We start from the raw sequence: 25,852 nt of genomic DNA on the forward strand, positions 1-25,852 counted from the left end.
TTAAATTAAACGAAGTGCCGAGCCATAACGACAAGATGCCACTAAATTTAATACGGAACTTCAAGGAGAAAACAAAATACAGCTATTTCATTGGGGAAAACATGTCCAAAACTTAAATTCATCTACTTCGACAAAAAGTATACGAGTCACGGTTTGATGATAGGAACCAATGATTTCAACTTGACAAGTCTCGGAACCTCTTTCAAACTTTAAAATTTTCTGACTAAAGATCACCGTTCTTCAGCAGGTACTTGACCATTTCTTGTTTATTCTCACCATCAAATCCGCTAATTTTGAATCTCCTGACATGTAACAATAAAGAATGGGGCACAGAATGTGATCCAATCCATTCAATATCATGACCAGTAGTATCAAGATTGATGTCCTGAAAACAGAGCCAAATACACACACACACACATATATATATATAATAAAAACAACAGATTAAATACCCTTTGGTTCAAGAATTCATTAAATCCTTACCAGCACTTCTAAATTAGGTAAACTATCAAATGTGGTGGGAAACATTTGCACTTTCACCTTCTCCAATCTCTATTCGCAAACAAGTCAAATTGGTAAGTGTAGGGAATAAATTCTCATAAACAATTAATGCCAAGACCCTTTCAAGGAGAAAAAGAAACAATCAAACGATGTAGTAACACTATAACTTCCCTCAACTCAATTACATTGATAAACAAAAATTTTCATAACGTTCTCACGTAAAAATCCAGAGATATGCAACATTTGGAGCCCTGATCATAATTTTGTGCAAATCACTAAAACCACGAGGATCCCAATTCACAAGATGAAAGGTTAACCTCTTCAGAGTTGGGGACGAAAGAGTGAAGTGGATTGCCGGATCGATGTTAACAGCATATACCTTTGTCGACAAATCTTCAATCACAGGACACAAAGAAAAAAGATTCTTAGTCATAGGTCTATGGAACAAAAACACTTCAAGATTAAGAATCTTGACATTTGGGAAGCCCTTTCCAGAGGGATGAACACCGAAAAAAAAAAAATCAACACTCAGCTTGATAGCTTCAAGTGTTTTCGATGATCGCCAGATGAAGACGAATGGTGAAGTTCAATAGCATGAGAAACCCAGAATTTCAAAAGAGATAAATCTCTGATGTTCAGAAAACTCGGATAAAACTTGTCGACGTCACCCTACTCAGAAAATTCTGAAACCAAGTCAGAGTGTCTTCAGGCAAATTATGAGCTATTCGATACTTTTTCATTTACGCACGAGGTTGAGGTATGTCTGTCACTGAAGCGAAGATTTGTCAGTCAAGTCCAAAGGAGTTTCCATCTTGAAAGACAGATGCAAATTGCCACTGCATGTCTTTTGGACAGAAATGAAAATGGCTGATTTTGTCTTCTTGAACTCTATCTGAATGTTTTCATCTGCTCATTTCTTTTCATCTGCAAACCTAAGACTTAAGAGATTTAAAAACAAGGTTACAATTAATTTATCATAATGAAAATTTAAAAAAAAAATGAAGAGTGGAGAGAGGATTATGTTGTTTGATTTCTGCGATGAACTTCAAGGAATCAACTCAGAGCCCTGCATGGCTGGAGATCTTAGTTGAAGAATGGGTTTTCAAGAGTCTCTGGAAATGGTTCAGTTAGGTTTTTGGTTGTTTAGTATAAAGTTCCGGGTGGGGTTATCCAAGAGGTCCACAAATTCTGGATTTTAGAACACTAGTTATTTAATAAAAAGAAAATGTATGCGTACGGTTCCGACTTTTACAGATATTTTACTTTTTTTAATTAAATATATTTATGTTATCAATAGTTAAACTAAGATTAATGAGTTCTGATATTTGCCCCGGGTCAAACCCCGAAACTAAATAAAACGGCGTCGTTTTGTTTTGTTTTTTTTTTCTTTTTTACTTCTTCCAAACGTTGCCGTTTCACTTGCCATTTGCAAGTGACTCCATTGATTCTTAGTTGAAACAGAGTTGCACCGTAAATCTCTTCCTCCTCGTTTCTTCGTTTTACCAGGGAACGAGACAGATAAAATCCAGCCATTGTTCGACATAACAAGATATCGATTAGAATCCAACGACATAACTATAAACCATGACACTGCACTTGATTTTGCGAAATACCGATTAAGAACCAGTAACTTTGAATCCAATGACCGTTAAGAGTTTGAAATTGGTTTCAAATGACTAATGAGTTATCAGATTTCTTTGCGTCTACATTTTCCTTGAAGGTTTCTCGGCAGCCAAACAAATACAAAGCAAATTGCAGAAGAAACACATTTTGTTCCAATGAAAAATGTACGGAAACATTTTAAATATGGAAAATTACTTCAAAATGAAGGCTCGCAAGAGATTCGAGCAACGAATTAGATCAAAGGAACCGGCGCTAAGCAAGAAAGTGAGCTCAAAGATTCCGAAACACAAACGTAAATTCACAAAAATGCAAATCTATGATGAACGCCAAGATCAAAATTTTCGAACAAACGGAGCTGCAAAAATAAACGAAACGTGAAACTAGATGACAATGGATTTGCTTCTTCAAAGGAGACAATGAAATTGTTACTAGAGACAGCTAGAGAAATAGAGAGAGAGAGAGAGAGAGAGAGAGAAAGCTTGAATTGGCTGTACCCCCACCAGAAAGTGGGTAGTGCCTTTCCCACTCGGTCTTGATATGCGAATCTGAAATCTGAACGAAGGACTGACTCATCCCAGCTCGAAAGCAAACCAAGCTAGGACTGACTCAAAACGTTGCCGTTTGGAGAAGTAAAAAAAAAAAAAAACCCCCGAAACGACGCCGTTTTGTTTAGCTTCGGGGTTTGACCCGAGATTTGACCCGGGGCAAACATCATTTTCCAAGATTAATAGTTCAACTTATGCTATGAAGTTGTCAAAATGTTAAAAACCAATCATATTTAGAACATTGATATGAAAACCAATCATTGGACATAATGTAGTGTTTTTTTTTTTTTCAAATGATATATTTACTAGTACTAGTAAACTAGTTTATATGAGTCATCCAGCCGTGGCATGGCGAAAGGCGTCTACAGTGGGCAAATTCATAATTTTAATAACATTGAGCATTACAAAATTGTGCCATGTTCGCCGTTGCTCATTATATCATACACACAGGACGAAGTTGTTCGCTAGATCATTTTTAGAATACACATATAACACAATCAAATAGTTCATTTCTAGACAGAAATGCATTCTGTATATGGGCCACCTGATACATCAATCATAACAACAACAAATCAAGTTTCAAGGTAGAATTAAGGATACCTAATGATACTGCTGGTAAAGGAGGCTCTTCATGAAGTCGGTGAGTTGTGACTTATAGGAGGTTCCTACAATTTGTTCATAATCTTTCCACCATTGCATGAAGCTGCTTCCTCCCAAGAAAATCTCTGGAGATACTGCATACTCCTTGATCTGCTCCATTACATACTCTTCAAACCTAATCAGCTTCTTTCTTGTTGATTCTTCCTCCTGACCATTCCTAAGCAACTCGCATTGGATTAAAGCCTCTTCAACATGTGCCCAAAAGCAAGAATCCTCCGTTAGGCTGGCGGACACATTGTGTTTCCTCGTGATAACTTGACTGCTCAATGGTTTTCCTGCTTCTTCTAGCCATTTCTCCAACTTTATGTAATGCTGAGATCTTCCATTAGCTTTGTAGTCCTCACCATTCTCTTTGTAGTAGTCAGCAATGTCAAGAGGTTCAACCATCCTTCGATAATTTGTGCCAGCATATAGCCACCGGGTTCTGAAGGATGCCTCTTCTTTCTGGGGCATTCTCTCCACTTCAGCAACCATTTCTTTCCAGTAATTGGTCAGGGATTTCTTAAATGTAACAACGTGCATATCCTTTTTTAATCCTCTGTTCTTGTAACTGTCATAGTAGCCCTTGTCTTCAGACTTGGAAACCTTCTTGTACCATTCAAGCTTGGCCATATCTTCCTTCCTTTTGTTCAGTTTCTTGAAGGGATTAAACACCATCTTCCTTTTTAAAACAAGAGCCTTTTCACATTTTTCCAGTTTTGCAATCAGTAGATTGCTGGCACCGCTTTGCTGCCACCAAGAAGGCAGCCATAAATTAGACATGTGGAGAACTTCAAAACACATGCCAAACCACAATAAAAGGAAGGTTCCATCACTAACAAAACAGTTTCACATGTATTTTTTTCTTTTTCTTTTTCTTTTTTTAAATTTTGTTCACAGGTTTTTCCACTCCCCTCTCTTTTTTCAAAATCTGATTATGATTGGCATGAAAGAAAAGTAATTTTCATTAGAAACTAAATTCAGAGGTTTGAAACTAAATTGGGCTACCTGTCTTCTGTTAAGTCCAATGGCTTGCAGTTGCAAAACTATCCCCGCCTGAAGTGGACACTCAATCATTTCACTGAGCTGTGAGATTCCCTTGAAGCGTACAGTAGACATGAGACGCTTCACAACAGCCCCATAATCAATCATGTGCCATTGTTCATTAGGGGGTTTGTTTCTAGCTATTTCTAAATCCATTGCCACCAATACTTCAGACACTGCTTCAGGGTCCTCAAGAGAAGAGCACCCATATTCAGAACATAAGAGAAATATACCAAAAGGCTTGTAAATGCCAGTTTGGGAATCAATTTCCATGGCATTAGGATTGTAGGGTGAAATGAAAAGTCTTGGTACCAAGTCTTGGCTTGCAGCAACATGGAGAAAGTCAGAATTCCACATCAAGTTCTGTGATATGGCTTGTTGTAAGCCTTTGTCACCAATAAGGGGTGCACCAAAAGTAATGCAGAGAGGGCGTTTGGTGCCTGGTCGATTGATGCTTTCTAGCAGCCATAAAGTGAAGAGAGAAGCAACAGATCCTCCCAGACAGTGTCCAGTAACAATCATCGAAATTGAATTGCCTAGCTGCAGTAAGACAGATTTTCACGAAACTTCATCCAAGGTACTTTTCTGTGCCGCAATATGATCCTTCACTACTATCACTAAAATTTTTCTCTTTCTAAAGGTCAGTTTGGGAATAAGATATTGTGGCTTTTAATCTACGACTATTATAGAATGAAATTAACAATTGTCTTGTATAAGTGAGTGAGTAGTTGGTAAGAATTAGCCGCCAAGTAAAAGCAGGTGTTTATCAAACACTTCAACTTCAAGCAAAACACAACACAAAAAATTCTCTCTAAGCCTTTTAGTTCGAGTTCAACTGCAGTATCCAAATTCGGTATAAAGATAATAGTATCTTTTGTTAGAACAAGAATGAGCAAAATGCTTGTTCAAATACAGCCTAATGTCAACATTAGCCATTTCCAGTCATTCAATCTAATTTTTTTCCCAGGAATTAAGTTCTATCCCATTTTGGAAAAGTAAAAGAATGGTAAAAAACTTAAGCGTTCAAGAAAAAGACAGAGAGGTACCCGATCTTTGAAGCTAGAAAGCTGATCAAGGATAGAGTCAAAAAGGGTCACCGCAGCTTTGCTAATGGAGAAAGATGAATTAATTTCGGTGCGTAAGAAGTGGAAGAAAGGAAGAGATGATGATGGAACCAACTCTTCCTCTTCAAGAAGCTGTTTTGTGCAGTTGGGTGAAACGACAAAAGCTACGATGATACAATTGGATTGTGGCTGTTGATAAACTTTCCATCTGATTTCCTCACTCTGGTTCAATTCTGTATAAAGCTCTGAAATTTTATCCCATGAAAGTTTCAAAAGACCAGAACTCACCACCAAATTTGCTAACTCTATTCCACTGCTGAATCTGCAACCAAGAACAAAATAAACAAACAAAAGAAAGATTAAACAAATGATTTTTTTTCCCTCTTCCGAGTAGTCCAGGTTGGGTTTTCGTATCAAGTATTTGCTAAAGTGACAAAACAAGAAGAGAATGTAAGTTTCTACTTACAGCGAAAATTGGTTCATCTTCTCCGATATTTTTCCACTTTGCTTTGAAACGCAGCAACGAGATGTTAGAATACGTAAAGAATCAACCTTCCATTTGTAGAAAGAATGGTGACAATTTCACAGCAAAGTCAATGGGCCAATAGACTTCTTTCGTTGGATTGTCAAGGAAACTTCTCAGTGATTGCCCTGCGGGTACCATTCCTGGAGTAAAATAAAAATCTTATAATTTATAAAAATAATCTGGACCTTGATGTTGATGGGTCTGTGCGATGAATGAGAATGACTAGAAGTGGAAGGAAATACAAGACTCGGCAAATTCATTTTTGCCTTCTTGCCCAATCATTCTCGTAAGGGCATTTTAACTACGGATCAATTAATGTTATTTTATTTCCTTTCACAAAAAGTAAAAAAAAAAAAAAAAAAATATATATATATATATATATATATATATATATATATATATATATATAAAAGAGATGCTATTTTATTCATTTTGAAGTAACTGGACTGTGCTAGCACTAGCACGCAGGTTGAGTAAATAGACCTCACCAAAATCTAAATTACTGATGGTAAAATTTTATACCGTGTTCTAATAGATTTGATTTAAGTGAATTTCTATAAAATTCTGATAGTAAATATATCAATCAAATTACAAAAAAACCAGATGCAAGATTTTAGATTATGTAAAAAATCAAGCTTTCCTCCTCTTGAAGAAGAAAAATGGGACAATTTCATGGTCAGTCAATGGGGTAATAGACTTCTCTCTTTGTATTATACTGTGAAGGAAAATTCTGAGTTATCATCTTCCTCCTAGACAGTAATTAATAACAAACCAAACCCTTGATATTGATGGGTAGATTGTTATAAATGATACTCCAATTTGTTACAAATATTCCTAGTGGTAGGTGAAAGAAAACTACGAGACTTGCAATTCGTTCGTGTCATTCTGGTAAGATCCTCTTTCCCAAGTGTCAATGGTGTTATTTTCTTCATTTTTAAGCAGCAGGACAGTCCCAAGTGGGACGCAGATAAGAGAATCCAAATGCTAATTAATAGCAGGTTAGTCAATTTCGTTTTGACTGGGTTAATGGAACTGAAGGCCAAAATTGGTTACCTCTTCTGTTTTTCCCCTTTTTTTTTTGTGGGAGTTCCTTTTTGCTTCAGGAGTACTTTATTATAAAACATTGAATCAAATTAATCACAATGAAAAGGGATCTGTGAAAAATATTGGCAAAATTTCACTTATCTAAGAGAGTCCTTACAGATGACAAGCCAAAATTCGGCTGTTCTTCTACGATGAAAGTTTGGAGAATCCCAAAAAGAATCAAAATAAAAAGTATAAAGCTGATCTTAATTCGTGAAAGACAATGGCTATATGAATGCAAATGCTCATCAGAATCTCAATAATTGATTTAACCGTTTAAACTTCTGATGTTAGCTTATTACATTACTTTCCGGGAGGAAGTGCTGGCAGATCTAAAAATTTGGATGTCTTTCGTGTAAATGTTTGTCAAGGCAAAAAGTAATAGCACAAATACAACTTGGGCACTCATGATACCAAAATGGCTGATGCTATTGCCAATTTCCATCCAGCTTCCTTTGTTTCGAACCTGTCTCCCATCAGAACATACAGTAAGTTTCCGAGGGAAAGGAAGTAATAGTTTCATTTTGTATATCAATAAATGAATCAGAGTTAGAAAGTGGATACTGCATAATAATTAGGCAGTGATCGTACCAGGAAGAAGAAGTGGATGGTCATTACATCAGAAAGTAGTATAACAAGAAAATAGCATCCCAACCGTGGGACTCGGAGTAGTTTGGTTATAGCACTGAAAGTGCATCTGCATTGAAGTTTGGAAAAGACAATATGAACTTGTCATCATCTCTAACAGCAGAAGCTAATAAAGGATTGTAAGTTACTTCCTATATCAGAAGATTTTACAAACTTTCTAATATCATGACTTCTAGTTGAATAAACAAATTGATAAATTCCCAAGTTGTGGTAGGTAAGAATGCCACTCAAATAAAAGGTTTTCAAAGTAGTACTATACTTACATAACAAGCAGAAATGGTATGAATAACTTGAAGATAAGCAGAGCTGCCATCAGAAATGGCTGTAATTGAAAGTACATTATGTCAGCTGAATTACAGGTTCAAACAGGAAGCAAAAAAGGATCTTTGTAATGATTCTTTACTTACACTGAAGACAGTGATGAACCGATAGACTGATGAGATCTCAAAACTTGCAATACTTGCAAAATTCCCCGTTCCGAAGAATGCAACATTAAATAAAACCAGCTGAAAAGCGCAAGACACGAGAACAATAAAATTTAGCAGTGTATTCATTCATATAGTAACTTTCTGGGCTCTCATCAGCTTGTAGAAATTGTTGGGTAAAAGTTAATAATCTTTAGTCAAAGTTCATGGAATGGTGAGGACTACATTAGCCGCTGAACACGAAAAAATATGAAGAGAAAAAGCCAAAGCTTATTTTATTTCAACCATCTAAATCTACTACAAATCATATATACCAAAATATGCTACTTCATGCACTTGTCATGGTAGCCTAAAGGAAACCATGCATGGGAAAAGTTCATGATTTGTAGTGAAATAGAAAGAGAAGGGAATAAAAATGGAAAAAAAAGGAATAAAAACTTACAAAAATCAATGGAATTCTCACATCAGACAGCTGCAAATATCTATTGTCATTTTCAAGAATAATGAGTCCCTCCATATTTGTCGAGTATGTTGACAATCTTTTCCCTGTACTCAAGTGCAGAAGTGCATTTTCAAATAGTATCCATGACATAAGTACAAGAGCAAGTGCACTATAGAACACAGCTTCATATCTGCAAAGGTTCAATGGAAAGGGGAAAACCCACAATGTTTATATTAGTACTGCATTCAACTTCAACAGAGAAAAGCACTATGACAACAAGTAGCTTGAACATTTGGTATACCCAATAGATAGAAGAAGGAATGGTGGTGCAAAACCGAGAAATATAGAAGTTAGTCGTGACAAGAGTCCATTTTCGGAAAGTAACGGCATAACCATTGAGAAACCTATCACAAAATAAATACAGTAGGTTTAATATTGAAAAAAATATAGCGTGCCATTGTTAAGTGCTTCAAGGAAGCGGCAATAACAGCATTGAGAATTACAAGATACTAAATTCATATCCAATAAGCCTGTAGAAATAAGAACATCAAAAGCTTTACTCTCAGCAGTATGAGAGAGTAAAACTTATGATAAAATGTACTAGTCCAAAAATATACCAGCAATTGACCAATTTATCAACTGGTGTACGAGAAGCAGTTCTTGCTTCTCCGTTCTGTGAGAGGTCGATAGCCATACCATCACCGATGCTAACCCAACCAACAGAGCCTAGTTTCATGGAGAAAATACAATAATTATAATTTTTTATTTTTGAATTTCTAATAGCAATGATATACTCATGTTGTGCACCTGTATGTGAAAGAGCATGGGAAACCTGGCTTTCCCCATTCCAAGATTACAGATACTTAGCCAATACTTATTACCAGCAGCATGCATATCTAGCCATCTTGCAACTGCTCCAATTATGATAATCATTGCCCCACTTGCAACTCTGCACAGTTTTTAACCATAATCATGAGCCAACCAAACATGACTGTGAAACAGAGGTAATCAATATCATAGTTTGAATTTTCTTAAGAATTTTTGGATTTCAGTAAATCACAATAAATTCTCTAGAAAGGTAAGGAAGAAATCAGACCTCAACTGTACATTATTATATACAATACCCAACATGACCATGTCATGTCTAAATCACTAAGACTTGAAACTCTACAAAAGAAAATATTCAAGGGCAAGAAATTTACACTAATTGATTATTGTCAGGAATCTCTGCTGGCATCAGAGTGAATACAGACAAAAACCAGCAAGCAATCAAAACAAAAATTGGTATCCCAGATCTCCATGGAACAGTTTTAAATAGAAATAAAGAAGCTATGACCCCCGCACTTAGAAAACACCAAGTGTACAGCTCTCTCTTAGTGAAGCTATTCACCTGCAGAAAGGTAAAATAACATCATTCAATAAGCTAAACAGCCACTTTAACATGGGTAATGGTAGGAAAATTAGTGAGGTGTGTTTGATGTCCATACCAGGAGTTCAAGAATCAATATTGACACAGCAGAAATGATGAGAAGTTTGACAATATAACTAAATTTTCTCGAACAAATGTGTCTCCACAATGCTAGTACAAATTGATATTCACTTAGTATTTGCGTCCAGAGAAACACGGTCATTGCAATGTAGGCATGGTAAAGTGGAGGAGAGTGCTCCAGAATAAATTTTATAGAAACTACTCCCATCAACAGACATCCGGATAGGTATACCTGCCACAGAGAACGACATACAAGAGATATATATAACGTAATTGAAATATAGAGTGATTAACAGTGCTGAAATTTAAACGCTAATCCACAAAAAACATTCTCACTGCTTCACAACTTCAAGATTCAATTCATCATTATTATTGCTTGACAACTTCTGAAATTTATTTAGGGCTCAGACCTTACGTATTTACCCAGAACTTCTTTATACTTTTTGTTCCCTTTCATTTCTATTGAATAATTGAAAGTAAAACTTAGAAGAGGTCAGGATGATTTAGGTGTTACTTTTCTGGTATTGTTTCCCTGGTGGAATGCTGGCCCCTGTAATATATCTCTCGATAATGAAGTATAAGATCGCAGCACATGGAGAAGAAGACTGATCATCCAACCAATATACCCAAGAGTAATAACTGACATCAGCATCAACCAGTCGTATGTTTGAAAATAATGAAGTCCTTGCAGTGCCAGGCTTCTCAAATTTTTTGAAAGCTTCATTGCCATTTCATAGTCTCTAAGAGATATTAGACCCTCAATCCGGTCCAATATAGAAGAGTAATGAACTAGCGGCTTAAAAGGCTTGAAATAAAATGAGTTTGTCTGCTTTATATCTGAGTTTGTCAAGAAAATCATTAGCAATAGCCAATTGAATTAACTCTGTCTATTCCCTATCACATATCTCCACAAATATCAAAGGAGATATCATTGAAAAACTTTGCAAAAGCTAGATAAATCAAAGTTAAAAGTGAATAAGAAATAAAACAAGAAAAATATGACATATTGATCAAAATAAGAAAGCACAAGCAGCAGCTCATTATGGCTCAATTTAAAATTGAATCTTTGTAAAATCTGTGCATGTTTCAGTCCATATAACAGAAAAGTACACTGATATAAGAAAAGGATACGTGATTTCCGAAGAAACTGATTGAGAATTTGCTTTGTATTGGCTAGCAAAGCTTCAGCATTTTCTGCCTGGGCATTGAAGTAGAAAATGAAATCTGTCACTTCTCTATTGGGTGATATGATCCTCCACATTACAAAATTATAATTTTAGGAAGAAAAATACATTTCCCCGCTGAAAACACTTGCTTATGACAGTTGTGCAATAGTCTTATTTATGGAACTGACCTCATTCATGTTAATGTATTCAAGTGGAAGATTTCCAACAGAGTTCACAGGACATGGCAGACCAAGAAGAGTTGACTGCCACAAAAGTCAATCAGCAGATCAGATCAACAAAAACTGTGGGTACATCAAACTAAGTAATTAGGATAAGATCCAGAACATCAAAGACAAAAGTTAAGTACAACCATGAGTGGTGCGATATCAGCTTGATTGACATCTACCCTTTCAATGCCATTAAGGCCCCATTCACTAGGGGTTGGCATGTCATGTGCATGTTCATCAATGAAAAGAAAACCACAATCAGAATGATTCGTTTCAGAGATTGGCTTAGGATGTTGAACGCCAGCTCCCCAAACAACAAGGGGGGTGTCAGTGTTTGTAGGATGCCCATCTCCATGACTACCTGTCAGTGAAAAAGTAATTATATCAGCAGCATTTTTATTTATTTTTTTAATATATTGGGGGCTCGAAGGGGAAACAGAAAGATATGTTATTACCATTAAATTAACCAATTTTACAGTTGAGATGAGCAAGCTACACTCCAACAACCCAAAGAAACAATAAATCAGGTAGCAACTCATGAGACAACCTTTAATTTCTAAATCAACGAAATCGCAATTTTTATTGGTGAAAATTGCATATCTTGAGATCAACTTGAAACCAAAGCCCACCGAAGAAAAAAAGAAAAAAGAAAAGAAAAACATGACCATGTGTTATATGCATCAATCAGTCAAATATCCACTCAGCAAATGTGTCTAACAGATTAAATCGGCTACAGAACCTAACATAAAGAAAAGACATGAAATGTTAGTGTTAAACCTATTGCTATATAAGACATGATTCACATCAAATTTATAATAATCAGAGATGCAACTAAATGGGAGGCAAAGAGTCTTTGGCCAGCTATTAGAGTTACTATCATCTGGGCTTTGCCCAGAGAGAAAAGCAATCATAGGTTTAACTGGAATGAAATAAGCAATAAAGTCCTAAGGAAATTAATTAAATATAAAAGTATTCTGACCTTTGTCACTCATCCCATGATCAGCTGTGAAAATGTATGCTGTGCGATTGTCCTTGAAATAATCTTCCAGGAGAAAATACATACGCTTGGCAATATGGTCGACAACCTTCACATTATTGAGATAGATGGATGAGAAGGGCCGATGTGCATGTCCATTTGAATCACAACCAAGTAGATGTAGAAATATAACAAGCTTATCCTGCAGCAGTAACTTCCTCAATTTTGGATCTTCATTGGACCTATTAAGAAGGCTCTGAAATTGATCAAAAGACCACTCATCCAAAAATGACGCATCTGCAGTAACACTATCAAGTTCATAAAGCATTGAACAGAGGTGAGAACTATAGAAGCTAATATATTACTAGATGAAAAATTTCGACCTATAATTTCATTGGTAGTCGGTTTTCTCACACAATTCAGTTTCCAACAAGATTATTATAGACCGCCACTTGACTGGCAATGTGAACCAAAATAAAATTCACATTTTCAAGTTGACTTGCAACATGCAATGTTATTGGACAATTTTACCATCAAGACCACCAAGAAAGCATAATTTAGAAGAAAAGAGAAGTTTAATGCAAAGGAAGTTCAATAGAGCCAAACATGAATGAAGGTAAATCTTCCATAGTTAGCACTTAGGAGTTACTAGGTAGTGTAAGTATATATAAAACATATGCATTGACACACCAAGAAAAACAAAGGGAAAACTGGGAAAACTGAAACAGCACATGTAGTTGCGATATTCTAGTTCATAAAATATTCCTAAGTTCTTTCTGCTTCGACTTTTCAATTAATAACTTTTAAGTACACCAACAAAATATATGTTTCTAAAACAAAACAATTTTTGCTAATAGATTGTGATCAAACGAACCGGTTGCAAAATCTTCAAAGTCATGAGGATAACTGTTCCAGGTGCTGTGTGGCAAGGCTCCACAAAATATTGGTACTATATCTGGGCTACCAAAAGATATTGTATGTCGGCTTTGGTTGAAAACTGAATCAAATTCAACTGGATTAGCTTTCCATCCTGCAAAATGCAATAAAACATCTTTAGCAGACATAGGAAATGATTGCAACTAACAAACTTTACAGGCAATACAATTGGCTAAAAAGAAACATGAGATCCTGACCCTTTGTAACTGCACTAGGATCCTCATAAAAACCAGCAATTATTGCAACATGTCCTGGCCTTGACTCAGTTGGAGGCCGAGCATGAGACACTCCCCAACAACCTTGGTTTTGAATCACACTTCTTAAAAACGGTGCTCTATAATTTCCTTCTGAGTCCGGCTCATAAAATTTATCAGCTCGTAAACCATCCGCTGCATTAACATTTTCAACAAAAATTTAAAAAAATATAAAAGAATACAAATTGAGTCATTAAAAGTGATAACAAAAACAAATTTTGAACAAGATCCTGCAGTAATTTCTTCATTCTGTAATAACGGAAATTTTCTAAATGAACACCAACCATAAAGTCTAACTAAGAATTTGGTTCAGTATCAATTTCATCCCATGGACCAAAAGCAAAAACTATATTTGTAAACAATCTCAACACTCATCACTACTTTCTCAAGCTTAATATGGAAATATAAGAGAAACAAGTCAAAACAACCTCTTTTTAACCCTACAAACCAAAAACTAGAATGAGTCCATTCCTCTTGAAATGATAATAACCAACCCCAAAACCTCAAATTATGAATTAAGAACTTATATGATGCATCTCATGCAAGCTTAACTCGAATGGTTGATCACAAACAGAGAAAAATAACCAGCTCATTTGAGTTTAAAGTCATTCAGGTATCCGATTTCTGAAAGCACCACAGCTAGAGGTTCAAGAAACGCCCACTTTTACTCGGCAGCTGATATTTAACTAACCACCCACCTGGATTACTTGAAAGCTAGTGATTCCATTTCAAAACGGCTGCACCGCATACACTATTTGACACACATTCAACTTTTGCATTGAGACATTTTAACAAACTGTTATTTATTTATTTATTTATTATTATTTTTTTTTTTGGGGTTTTGCGTTTCAAAGATTGAGGCAGTACCCACGAAAAGGACAAGGCGTTTGGCGGGAGCATCGAAGCGAGGGGTGACCGGATCCATGCCGTGAACGATAGGAGTCTTGAAATAAATATCGAATATGCTTAGCATGTACACTGCATGAAGGATCACCCCAAGAACCACCAGCCACATCTCCTGCGTCTTCAGCCATTTTTTTCCACGGCTCGTTGCTTTTTCTCTTCTCTTTCCCAAGATCCCGTCGATGCCCATTTGTTTTCTTCCCCTTTTTGTTTTTGATCTCGAGCTACAACTACCCTGTTTGTTTTGTTTTTGTTTTTGTTGAACTTGAGCCCAGTCGAGTACTTTTCTGAGTTTTGAGTGCGGGCAAAAAATGCACTACACAGAAATTTCTAAATGCACCCCTTATATTTTCAATATTTACTTTTCAAGACAATTTTCTTGGAGACAAGTAGTCATGCAGGTTTTTTTTTTTTTTAAATAATTTTGCTCATTGCTTAATGCTTATAGCTTATGAAATTAATAAGAAGTTCACTACAGAACAGAACCAGTTTATTTATCAAACTTATTGCATTCTTACGGCTAGCATATAGTTTTCAATTGATCATTTCAAGGACACACTTCAGTAATGTCATGTTTGTTTAAACTGTAAACATTGTCAATGCTTTACGACTCTGGAGTCTGGAGTTGGTTGTGTTTCTGCTTCTGCGTTTTCGTCTGCTTTCTAGTCTGGTTCTAACAGATTTTGTTAGCTTGACTTTCCTAGGAGTTAGGAGCAGATCATGATCTCTTAACAAGACGAAGCGTCGTTTATAAGAACGACATGACATTGGACACCATAACCAAAATCCGACGTGGCGTTTACTGGTTTCGAACAAGCGACCAGTGTTAAGTTTTCAATCGGGAGTAAGAGCTCGTCGAGGTGTCAATCATAAACTATTCAAACAACGACATGACATCCTTATCCGTAACAAACATCCGACATCAAGTTTACTAGATTTGAACAAACGACAGCTAGCACAAAACCGAGGAGGCGTCGCCGCGTCGCTAATAACTTTTTAAGACAATGACATGACAGCTACTTATTTCGCATACAACCGACATAACGTTTATAATTTTTGGACAATCGACCAGGGTATGTTTAAGAAAGCTTAAAAGCTAGCAGTATGCCGCAAGCAGAAGCAGCTGCTGTTGTACATAAGCTGACAGCTAAATTGAAAAATACATCTACATAGAAGCTGATCTTGGTTCTATTTATTTACTGTTGTAGCTTCACTAAATCACTTATAAAAGCACTTGCAAGTGGCAGAAAATCTTAACTTAACCAACAAGCCACTGCGGGCTGTACTTGCAAAATTAGTATGTCTTTATATTCATGACTCCTTTGCATGTTACAACCATTGGTTAACCACGGGCTATTCTATCGTGCAAAACTTGGGATCTAACTACTTGTTTGGCAACACGCCACTCATCAACCAGAGTACTCTACATGACTTGGGCGGCAAATTCTTTATAATTAGACATGTTATCATCCCTAAGGGACGACAGAAATGGCAAATAAGTCTCCTAAGGGGCCAAAGATATGTTATAATCCAGTATTAAGTCCCCTATCGCAAGTCAATTGATTTGTCAAGGATATGTTTCAGATGAGACTAGATTTCAGTAATAAAACTCGGGACATAAAACAGAACATGCCATGGCTTGAATTCATTCTGAAAAATCTATGGCTTATACGGAAGTAATAGAAAGTCATTACAGAATAGAACCATTTATTATTTCAAACTTATTACATTCTTTAGCTAACAAAAGAGTTGCAGTAGATCTTTTGAAGGACACTTCACTGATTACGCCTGCTCAGCTTCTTCTTCTTCTTCTTCTCCAGCAGTCTCTTCTTCAGCTAAATCTGCATCCGCTGCGTCTTCCTCTGCTAAATCTGCATCTGCTAAATCGGCATCTGCTACATCATCTGCTAAATCTGCAGGCATCTCTTCATCTATTGCTTTCTTCGGTGGTGGAGGCCTTTTTGGCTTTTTAGGGGCAGGCTTCACCGGTGGAGATTTCCCTGGCTTCTTTTTCGGTGGGATTTTCTTTCCTGCTTTGGGTGGCTTCCCTTTCCCTCCTTTAGGAGGCTTTTTACCTCCTTTTCCTCCTGGTTTTTTGCCTCCCTTTCCTCCTGGTTTTTTGCCTCCTTTCCCTCCTGGTTTTTTCGGTCCTTGTTTCTTGCCTGCGCCCTTCTTAGGAGGTTTGTTTTTTACTCCTCCTTTTTTAACTGGTTTTTTCTGTTTCTGCACAAATTTGCAAGAAGACACTTTTATCAGCTTGTAAAATCAAAATGGAATCAGTCGAGCTACTACCAGTAAACTAGCAACTGCTTTTTTTAGAGCTAACTGGCTCATATCCCCCGGCATAAATCCAAGCATCTTAAAATTCTAAATTCAATAATAACGGCGTTCGTGAATTTTAATGAAAAATTTATCAAGTGTCTAGTGTCACGCTCCGCATGTAGGTGCCAAAAGCATATCCCCGTATTTCTTCTAGAGAATCTCTCAATTCTTTGAGAGCAACTAGAAAGAGATTCACCGTCCAGACTTTTGCTCAAGGCCACACCCTCCTTTGGAGGGCGTGACACTAGTGATACCATATATGAAAAATGTGGAATATATTTAACATCAATGAGCAAAACAAAAGAACTAAGATGTAGGCATTGATGATACATTACATTTTGCAGGAAAAGTACTCTGGCCTCAGCAGCTCCTCCTGGCTCCCCTTCTGCTGATAGAAACAGTGGAGATGGCTTGTTGGGTGATGGAGGACCCTCGGATTTAGGTGGTGGCTTCATTGGAATCAAAGGAGGAGATCTCACTCCACTTATGACTGCTTTGGAGGAAGTATTCTACATAAAAATTCGAAGTGTGAAATTTTTATCAGATTGTAGACTTGATTAGAATTCATATAGCTGCTGCAAATGTACTAGTAAACAAATGTGATGTACAGACAAGGAAATGCAGGATAAGGGTGTTCAGTTAATCCATTTATCGACTATAAACCATGCAGTAAAATTAAAGGGGAAAAAAATGTTTTAGGTGCTTGAGTTGAACACAATGAATTTAGTGCCACCATATTTGATATCAGTACTAATTACCAGCTTCACTCCATTTACATACTCATTGGATGAGACCTACAAAAAGAACAAAGACACTACATTATTCAAACATCATTGGTCAAGGTAGAGTACCGGAATAACTAAGCAAGAGAACTGAGATATAAACATTGTATAAACATTACGTTGGGGAGCAAAGGATTTGTCTCCTTATCTGTTGAAACCTACAAGATAAGCAAATCCACCCACTTATTCATATTTCAAACAAAACGAAAGTTTAGGCTTTTCTTGTGTGTGATTTAATAGATGAGAGACATAGAGCCTTACCGCTGTTGTGAGTAAGAGAAAAGCAGCTGATAAAAACAACACAGCTTTGAAAGCCATTTTGAGGTCCCACCAACGGGGATGATGATACTGCAAGCAGAAGCAGCTACTGGTTTATATAGAGCTGAAGTGAAAAGAGATTCTGTTACTTGGTAGCTGATTTTCTTTCCATAGATGTAACAATTCCAGTTTCAGCTGATGACCTAACACGGATGTTAAAAAAAGAAGTACACAATTTATTAACCACATAATGCTTGTCTTTCAAATTCTTGAACCTAAAGACATTCGAAGCTGGTTGATTCGTTTTTCACCAAATTGCTTGGAAACATTGCCATTCAACAAAGCAGATCACTCCACATGAATTGGAGTGGGGAGCATGTGGCCTGTTCTATGGTGCCATGCCTTAGGTAATGTTTATTGGATGGCTGAGCTCACTTACAATTACATAATTACCATCATTATTATTATTTTGTGACGTGCCATCAAATGTTTACATAGAATTATAGAACTTCCTCATCACTCCCCTGAAGGATAATTTCCTCTTTTTTTCTTAAAATGCTTTTCAATGAAAATGCACTCGGAGGCGATTGAGATTTCTCTAACGTGTATATATAAAAGCTACAAACCTACAATCGAATCCATAAATTTTCTTTCATCCTATGTGATTACTGTGATTATTCAATATATTAACTAGAAGTCCATGGTCATAAAATTTTCATTTTATGGAACCCCTTTTCATTTTTGCTACTTTCCATTGTTCAGTTTGTTTGAACACCAAGACTTTCACCTTTCTCGGTTGCCTTATTGGTGAAAGTTCCAAGTGCATTGAGAAGTCACCTTGCCCCTTTGAAATAATGAATCATCTGTGAATTCACAATGCCGCCCTGAAATCATGACCCATTTGTGAAGCTATAAAAGCCATTTACAGGACGACATGGTTATAAAGAAACTGCGTTAAAGAGCACTGATTTGTCTGGGAAAGATGAACAAAGTCCAGACTTGTTCCATAATCTTGAGAAAAATGCAGAAAGCGCATAAGAGATACTTCATGTCATTGGGGTCAAAGACGAAGAAATGAAAAATGAAGAAAGTACCATATATCCCGGATTCTTATAGGGTTTCCAAGCTACATATTCAGAATGGATTGCCTCCCTAACTGAGGCTCCTTCCAAATTATAATAATAATAATAATAATAATATTTGTTGGTAATTTGTGTCTAGACATACGTAACTACTTCCACTAAACAGGTTTAATATTCGCAATTATCATTTAAATGGCGTTTAATTCACAAATCACAACTGCTAAGAAATAAAACCATTTAGTCTCTAGTATAAGAGGATGGATGAGTGGCAAATATAAGTTAAACAAGTAAAAAAATGAGTGTTCATCAAATAATAAGGATACCTTAAGACTATATCTATGAATCTACAATGAGTCAAAACATTTCACTTGCAATGAAACTGAAAATATACTACTTTATAATGTCTAGGATTAACAAGGGAAATTTCAGCAGAAACTAACAGAAGTAGATCAGCCATGGCTTAACACACTACATGCACAATCTTGCAGTGACACAGAAAGTCACTAGAAAACCATTTACTCTTTAACACTTATTGCAGGTCAACTTAAGCTAACATAAAATTTCAACAGATGCTAATATTTATAACTTAAGGGCACTTGGGTTTATTGCCCCGAGTAGTCATATCAGTGTAGCACTTGCCACACTTCTCTCTGTTGCCATAAGTTCCTGGTGGAACACATTTGCACCTAACACAGCATGTAGTGCAAGCTCTTCCACAAACGTTTGGCCTTGAGTGTGCCTTGCATCTTGCTGCACATAGTGGGATGCAATCTGAAAAGAACAGGTACAAAAGTACTGTCAAAAGATGAACCAAAACGTTTTAAAATAAAAATGAAACTTTTGTTAATTTTTAAATGATACCTTTGTTTGACCTCACAATAGGCATTGGTGGAGATGCCGGAGAGGGAACTTGGGGGGCAGGAGCTGTTTTAGGTGGGGTCACTGGTGGGGGAGTGGTTGTGGGTGGCTTCACTGGTGGTGGATAAGTGGTGGGTGGCCTCACTACTGGTGGTGGAGTGATTGGCTTAACTGGAGCCTTAGTAGGAGCTGGTGCAGGTACTGGGGTTTTGGGGTAAGTAGTATCCTGTACCAAATTGCAAAGAACCAAATGTTTACCATCTTTGTATACAATAATAAAACCCAACTATCGCAAGTAAAACCTTAATGTCGGGAAAACACGTTAGCTACGAGTAAAAATGCAAGCAATCTCAAACATAGCTGATATCAAAGATCATATTTACTGCTAAAGATCAAGCATAAAATAAACTGAAATTTCAAAAATTAGTGTCTAGGAGTTTTGCCTGAATCTAAATATAAAAAAAAAAAAACTTTAAAGAAACCATTTTGTACTACAAAGCATGTTGTGACAGAGATTCAATTTTTGTGTACAAAAACTGAACAGTCTAAACTATTTTCATTTTGTTTGTCCCACAATAATAAAATACCTTTTCTAGCAGATATTCCTCCTCATTGTTGGATAAAACCTACAAAAAGAAAATATTAAAACATAAACCCAGAGAGAAGTTTGAGTACTTAGCTTATGTACAAATGTTAAGAGAAGGGACAGGGAGCCTTACACTTGTAGAGACTAAAAGCAAAGTGGCCAACAGAAGCGGAGCAGCTCTGAAAGCCATTGGAAGACAGAACCCAGCCGAAAGGAACCAAGAAGAAAGTTTGAGAAGCTAGCTAGTCCCTGGTTGGTGCCCAAGCATTCCAAGCAGGCGCAGCTTGTCATTATATACAGAGGTGAGGAGGTGAAAATGTGATTTTTTTAATTTCCCAGTTGGTAGTATTGCTTTTGCTTCAATAAATGTACGATGCCAGCTCCCACCAGATCACTGAGACCATCACTTATGGCTAGCAGCTCAAGGCCTGAGACTTTTGTCTGCTAAATTAGTAATATCTATTATTCTATTACTAGTACTCGTAACATGATATTAATATTTTATGAACGGGCACCCCAGGCCTCTGTCTTTCAATACTTGGACAGGCCATGTCTTTTTTTTTGTTGTGTCCGTGAGCAATACTCTCGTGGTATTTATGATCCTATAATTATTAAGAATAATTTACATCAAATTTTTTATAGTACCGTAAATTATTTTTTTTTAATATTCGAAGGACGTTATTATTTAAATTTTAATTTTTTTTAATATTTAAAAAATATTATTCTCTAATATTTGAGAAACATTACCGATTGATTTCACTCGACCTTTAAAAAAATAATTAATTAAACTTTCACAATATATCTATGAGGATTTAGGAAAAATGGCCCTAACCAGTGGGCCAAACTTTAATGGTTAGACAGGCTGTATATTTGTTCCATAAATTACTTGTGTTATAGTTGATATTGGTTAGGTGAGTAGAAAAAGTCATGGTAGGGTATTTTAAAAAAGGATCTCCCTGAGTTTGGATTTGCTTTTAACTAATTCAGATGGTTATTATTTTTTCATAAATTTAAGTTCATCAGTTAATCGTGCAGCTATAAAACGTAACTTAACGCTTACCTTTTTTTTAAAAAAAAAAAGGTTCAATTGGGTTAGTGCAAAGATTAGACTTATGATGAAAGAAATTTCTTAAATAAAAATAGATTTCTATTAAATTTGAGGATCCACCTATGTTGCAACAGTTGTAACATACCACACGTTTTGTCTCCATTCTAAACTACCGTTAGATATAAATTAAATGAATCTAAAGGTTGAAATTAAATGGTTGATAAATGAGGAATAAACCGGGAACCGTTGATGCCGGTTGTACAAAATTCATCTGATGAAATTAATTATGTCTTATGTTTGAAAAATATAAATTAGGGTTTGATGATCGTGGTTGAGAATCAATTTGGAGACACCTAAATCGAACGAAATTTGTCGCAATTTCTTAGGGAAATTTTTTTGATTATTTATGTATGTTGCATGTTTGGGCTGGGGTTGTAAGGCAGATCAATTAAATGGTGAATTTGTTTGTGCAGTAGGTGTAATTGATTTCATTTGACAAATACTGTGGAGGCACCAAAATCGGAAGAAGATGATCGCAATATTCTTCAGGTAGAATATTTGGATTATTCACCTATGCTGCAACTCGGGCTATGTTGACCGAATGAATTCGATGGCAATTTTGTTACTGTAGCTGGCATAAGTGATTTCAAATTAAAGAATAATCTGGAGATACTGAGATTGAAAGAAGATGATCCCAAATTGTTGGAATTCGATGGTTAGTACATGAACATCGCCCTGAGGGGAATGATTTCGATTGAGAATTTGTTACTGTAGCCGACAACTGCAACCCAAACTGAGTGATGCAGAAAGTTTAGGAACTACTGAACTAGTCATATCTGAAACCAGAGTGAATATTGCATATGCTTGGTATGTTTTTGTGCCGTTCGAAGCAGCCGCGGTGGTTAATTCCTAACAAAAAATGGTTGATGTTTTTGAAAGAGTATGACGGTAGAAATTAGCTTGGGAGGTTGGTCATGTATATTTATTGGAATCAGGGAAGATGATAATGTTATCACATGGAATCATTGTTTAATTTGTTGGAAGAAGAGGTATATTGAAGTCATGTATCCTAAACTTGCACCATCACCCAAGATCTTTTCCAGTTGGTTGCCAGAGTCATGTATCCGCCTTCGATTTTACCGACTGGAATTTTTGACTTTATGGGAGACACTTAAAATTGAAACTTGACGATAGCTGTTTCTACGGGAAATTGATCGTAATTTCTGGGCGTTGAAAATATTTTGATGATCTAAAATTCTGGGGAGTGAAAAAATTTTCGACGACGGACTCTCAAAACAAAGTCAAAACCAGTATTATTCCTGGACCCTTGTTCAACATATTTTTATTTAACAATTTTTTTATAATTTCTTTCAACAACCGGCCATTGACCTTTACCTACTTTTTAATTTCAACCGTTAGATTCATTTAGTTTATATCCAACGGTATTTTAGAATAGAGACAAAAAGTGTGGTATGTTGCAACTGTTGCAACATAGGTGGATCCTAAATTTGAACGTAAAAGTAGTCTAGAATGAATCGAGACATCTTAAATATGACTTAAAATAAGTCCAAAAAGTGATGTATTTTCACCACCTTTTTTTTTTATCACCATTGTGTTTCACATATCAATTTTCAACCAAAAAAAATTTAAAAAATTGGAACGATAATTTGAAAAATATAACAAAAAGTTTTGGTTTAATATCCTTAACATTTGTAATACACATGGGTCTCACTCAGTTTGTATCATTTGCATTGACCAGCAAGAGAACTCAAAATGAATCAAAGACCGAGGGCATGTGGCTTGTATCCCCATTATTGATAAAACCAAAACATCATGATTGTGAGGTAATTTCGTGTCACTCTGTTACAATAGAAGTAAAATTCCCTTGAATAGTTTCATAGCGGATACCTGATCTTATGTATAATCATAAGATTTATTTAGATGTAGCTTGAACCTGACCAATGCCAACTGTCTGGGAAGCTTACCTGCTATGTTAATTACAAATTAAGAGTACAGTATTTGGGTTCCTTTGACAACACATTTTGATTCAGCTTAATCAGAACTGTTTTAAAATGATACAAACCTGCAGAAGCCAGAAAGACTAGCATTGCTACAACTGGCTTTGAGTGCTCAGTCGTCAATAGTCAGTACTCGCCCCGCATCTTTAAATATTCAGCGGTGGCAGTGGGATATCTGCCTGCTATATACATGTGATGTCACATGCTACTAACACTAGTCAAAATCATTAGAGAGTAATGTTTAAGTTAAAGATGACCTCGTGTACTAGATGCTGCAATAGATACACATGAACTGCTGCATTTCAATAACATCAGTTGAAGATCCCAATAACACTACCCCCAGGCCCAGGCCCCAGCTCCAAACCCAAAGAGATAGATCATCCAAATGGTTGAAGTTTTACCCCATATTCAAACTTCAGATAAAAGACAAGCACATCTTACAAATTACACCAAGGGTTCTCGAAAACTATCCAGATTTATCTGATTTTTCTTTTTCAGGACAGCTGAGAGATGTTGATTCTTTTTCTTCAATGCTGGGAAACAGACAATTGCATTGCAACAAGGAATTGTACTGTGCCCTGCCCCTTCGGTTGGATGTAAAAGGAATCCTATTGCTCTCTTTAGACAAAAGTGTCTGTCATCTCAATCTTTCTCTCGAGATTTGAGTCATTTTAAACATTAGCAGTTTGCAACCCCAAATGTGTAAATTTGAAACAAAAAAATCTATGAAATCTCAGTTGGCCGTGGGCCCTCGGCCTGATGCTTTGCATGTGAATGCATATTTGGTGACAGGTCAAGAAAAGTATCACCAACTTTGAATGTTTGGATGCGTGTTTTGGTTTATAATATCAATTTCATGCCGGTGTATTCTCTATACAGAACATACGTACAAGAGTTAGATCCAAATTCTTTACTGACCAGAAACAAAGCTACAAGAGAAACCAAAATTCAACTTTTTAAGATAATCTTTGAAGATAAACCAAATTAAAATACTTTTGAACAAAAAAGAAATCACTTTGGAGCTTTCCTAGTACGGGAAATGAAACCTTATTTTGAAGCACAACAAAAAATTCGGAAATATAAAACATAAACATGCTTTTCATCTCCATCTTAACAGCGTTACTGAGTGTATTTGTAAATTCTAGAGACTGTCTGCAATAAGAAATAAATCAATAATATGTCAACACCTGAGTATGCGACCAGCTTAGGCCCACTCATTTAATTGATAATGAGACCACCGAGTACTACAAATTTAAGAGTGGGATTATTGGCACTCCTCAAAATATCTCTTAAAATTCTTTTAGTTATTTTATAATTTTAACCTTTATTAAAATTACATAATAAGATAATCATGAATTTTACAATTCTAAATACCTCTTAACACCCTTTTTTGTTTTTATTTTACTTTTTTAACATTTTCGAGTTTACTCCAACTGCAAACTAATTTATAAATTATGATCTACATACTATAAATTTAAGTAATGCTACAAGTGACTGTAAATATTAAAATATCAGCAAAAAAATAAAAAATAAATTGATTAAGAGACAAAATAAATAGTATCTAAAATTGAAATTCAACATTTTTTTTAATACTGAAATTCAGCATTTTAAAAATTAAGAAAGTTACTTTTTAATCTTATTTTCTGGTGAGGAATTATCGGCATCAGCAACTCATTATCAACAAGCTTCAAATAAAAAACCGAGATCCACGAGGAAAATTAAGAAAGAAGACGGTAATTATGAAGCAAAGGACGAGCTGAACGATCATCATAATTATTTTTCCACCGACATATTTTCTAGTGCCTCAATTGTCTTTCTCCACGAAGGCACGCAGTCTTTCGAAGAATCTGTAATCCTGCATTTTCATAAGCTTGTGCTCAACATTTTCATCAGTAAACCAAATTAGCACTTGGCCTTATAATTACACGCATGGTAGCCAAGTGTTTGCGAGGTGTCATTATCAATTACAATGAGTTGTCATGCATTAAAGTGCTGACTAGTGTTTGCGAGGTGTCATTATCAATTACAATGAGTTGTCATGCATTAAAGTGCTGACTATGTGGTATTTCAATGATTTCCCACAATAAGGTAGAAGTTTCGTAGAGTAAGTTTCCTTTTTTCTTTTTTTCTTTTTTTCCTTCTTTCTTTTTCAATAGATGATTAATTGTCTCAAAATCCACAATTAAGGGGTTTATATTAATAAATTTAAATTAAAGATATTTTTGTCATTAAAAAGGTGTTAAAAAATTTTATAATATTTTTAAATATTTTAATGGGGTTAATAAAGAAAAGAGGTGTTAGAGAGATATTTGTAGGGGTGCCAATAGTCTCACTCCAAATTTAATGGTCTGGTACAAGCCCATGAACCAGAATTAATGAAAAACAAATTTTAATGGCCAAATTTGGT

General features: G+C 35.8%; 4 protein-coding genes across 4 annotated transcripts; all 4 read right to left on the reverse strand.

Annotated features, from left to right (window-relative positions):
* Positions 1-3,049: 3,049 nt before the first annotated feature.
* LOC102630862 (senescence-associated carboxylesterase 101) lies at positions 3,050-6,207 on the reverse strand. The gene is made up of 4 exons (XM_006482424.3): positions 5,883-6,207; positions 5,399-5,738; positions 4,317-4,892; positions 3,050-4,058 (listed from the first exon to the last, which is right to left on the reverse strand). Exons 1-4 carry the CDS (start codon positions 5,897-5,899, stop codon positions 3,270-3,272), a joined length of 1,722 nt encoding a protein of 573 aa, XP_006482487.1. The 5' UTR covers positions 5,900-6,207; the 3' UTR covers positions 3,050-3,269.
* Positions 6,208-7,097: 890 nt separating this feature from the next.
* Positions 7,098-14,764, reverse strand: LOC102631173 (uncharacterized). The gene is made up of 18 exons (XM_006482425.3): positions 14,456-14,764; positions 13,532-13,723; positions 13,273-13,428; positions 12,402-12,695; positions 11,566-11,783; positions 11,384-11,458; positions 11,161-11,227; positions 10,544-10,866; positions 10,028-10,261; positions 9,743-9,930; positions 9,348-9,489; positions 9,158-9,266; positions 8,842-8,944; positions 8,541-8,730; positions 8,081-8,179; positions 7,937-7,995; positions 7,617-7,722; positions 7,098-7,491 (listed from the first exon to the last, which is right to left on the reverse strand). The coding sequence occupies exons 1-18, from the start codon at positions 14,679-14,681 to the stop codon at positions 7,324-7,326; spliced, it is 2,949 nt and encodes a 982-aa protein (XP_006482488.1). The 5' UTR covers positions 14,682-14,764; the 3' UTR covers positions 7,098-7,323.
* A 1,345-nt stretch (positions 14,765-16,109) lies between these two features.
* LOC107177584 (uncharacterized) lies at positions 16,110-18,035 on the reverse strand. Its single transcript, XM_015531589.3, has 5 exons — positions 17,857-18,035; positions 17,715-17,753; positions 17,572-17,607; positions 17,149-17,322; positions 16,110-16,714 (listed from the first exon to the last, which is right to left on the reverse strand). The coding sequence occupies exons 1-5, from the start codon at positions 17,911-17,913 to the stop codon at positions 16,274-16,276; spliced, it is 747 nt and encodes a 248-aa protein (XP_015387075.2). The 5' UTR covers positions 17,914-18,035; the 3' UTR covers positions 16,110-16,273.
* Positions 18,036-19,309: 1,274 nt separating this feature from the next.
* Positions 19,310-20,751, reverse strand: LOC102631482 (gibberellin-regulated protein 14). Its single transcript, XM_006482426.4, has 4 exons — positions 20,513-20,751; positions 20,381-20,419; positions 19,797-20,019; positions 19,310-19,706 (listed from the first exon to the last, which is right to left on the reverse strand). Exons 1-4 carry the CDS (start codon positions 20,567-20,569, stop codon positions 19,522-19,524), a joined length of 504 nt encoding a protein of 167 aa, XP_006482489.1. The 5' UTR covers positions 20,570-20,751; the 3' UTR covers positions 19,310-19,521.
* Positions 20,752-25,852: the final 5,101 nt, after the last annotated feature.

This window comes from Citrus sinensis, chromosome 6, assembly GCF_022201045.2.
Source record: "Citrus sinensis cultivar Valencia sweet orange chromosome 6, DVS_A1.0, whole genome shotgun sequence".
NCBI classification, from domain to species: domain Eukaryota; kingdom Viridiplantae; phylum Streptophyta; class Magnoliopsida; order Sapindales; family Rutaceae; genus Citrus; species Citrus sinensis.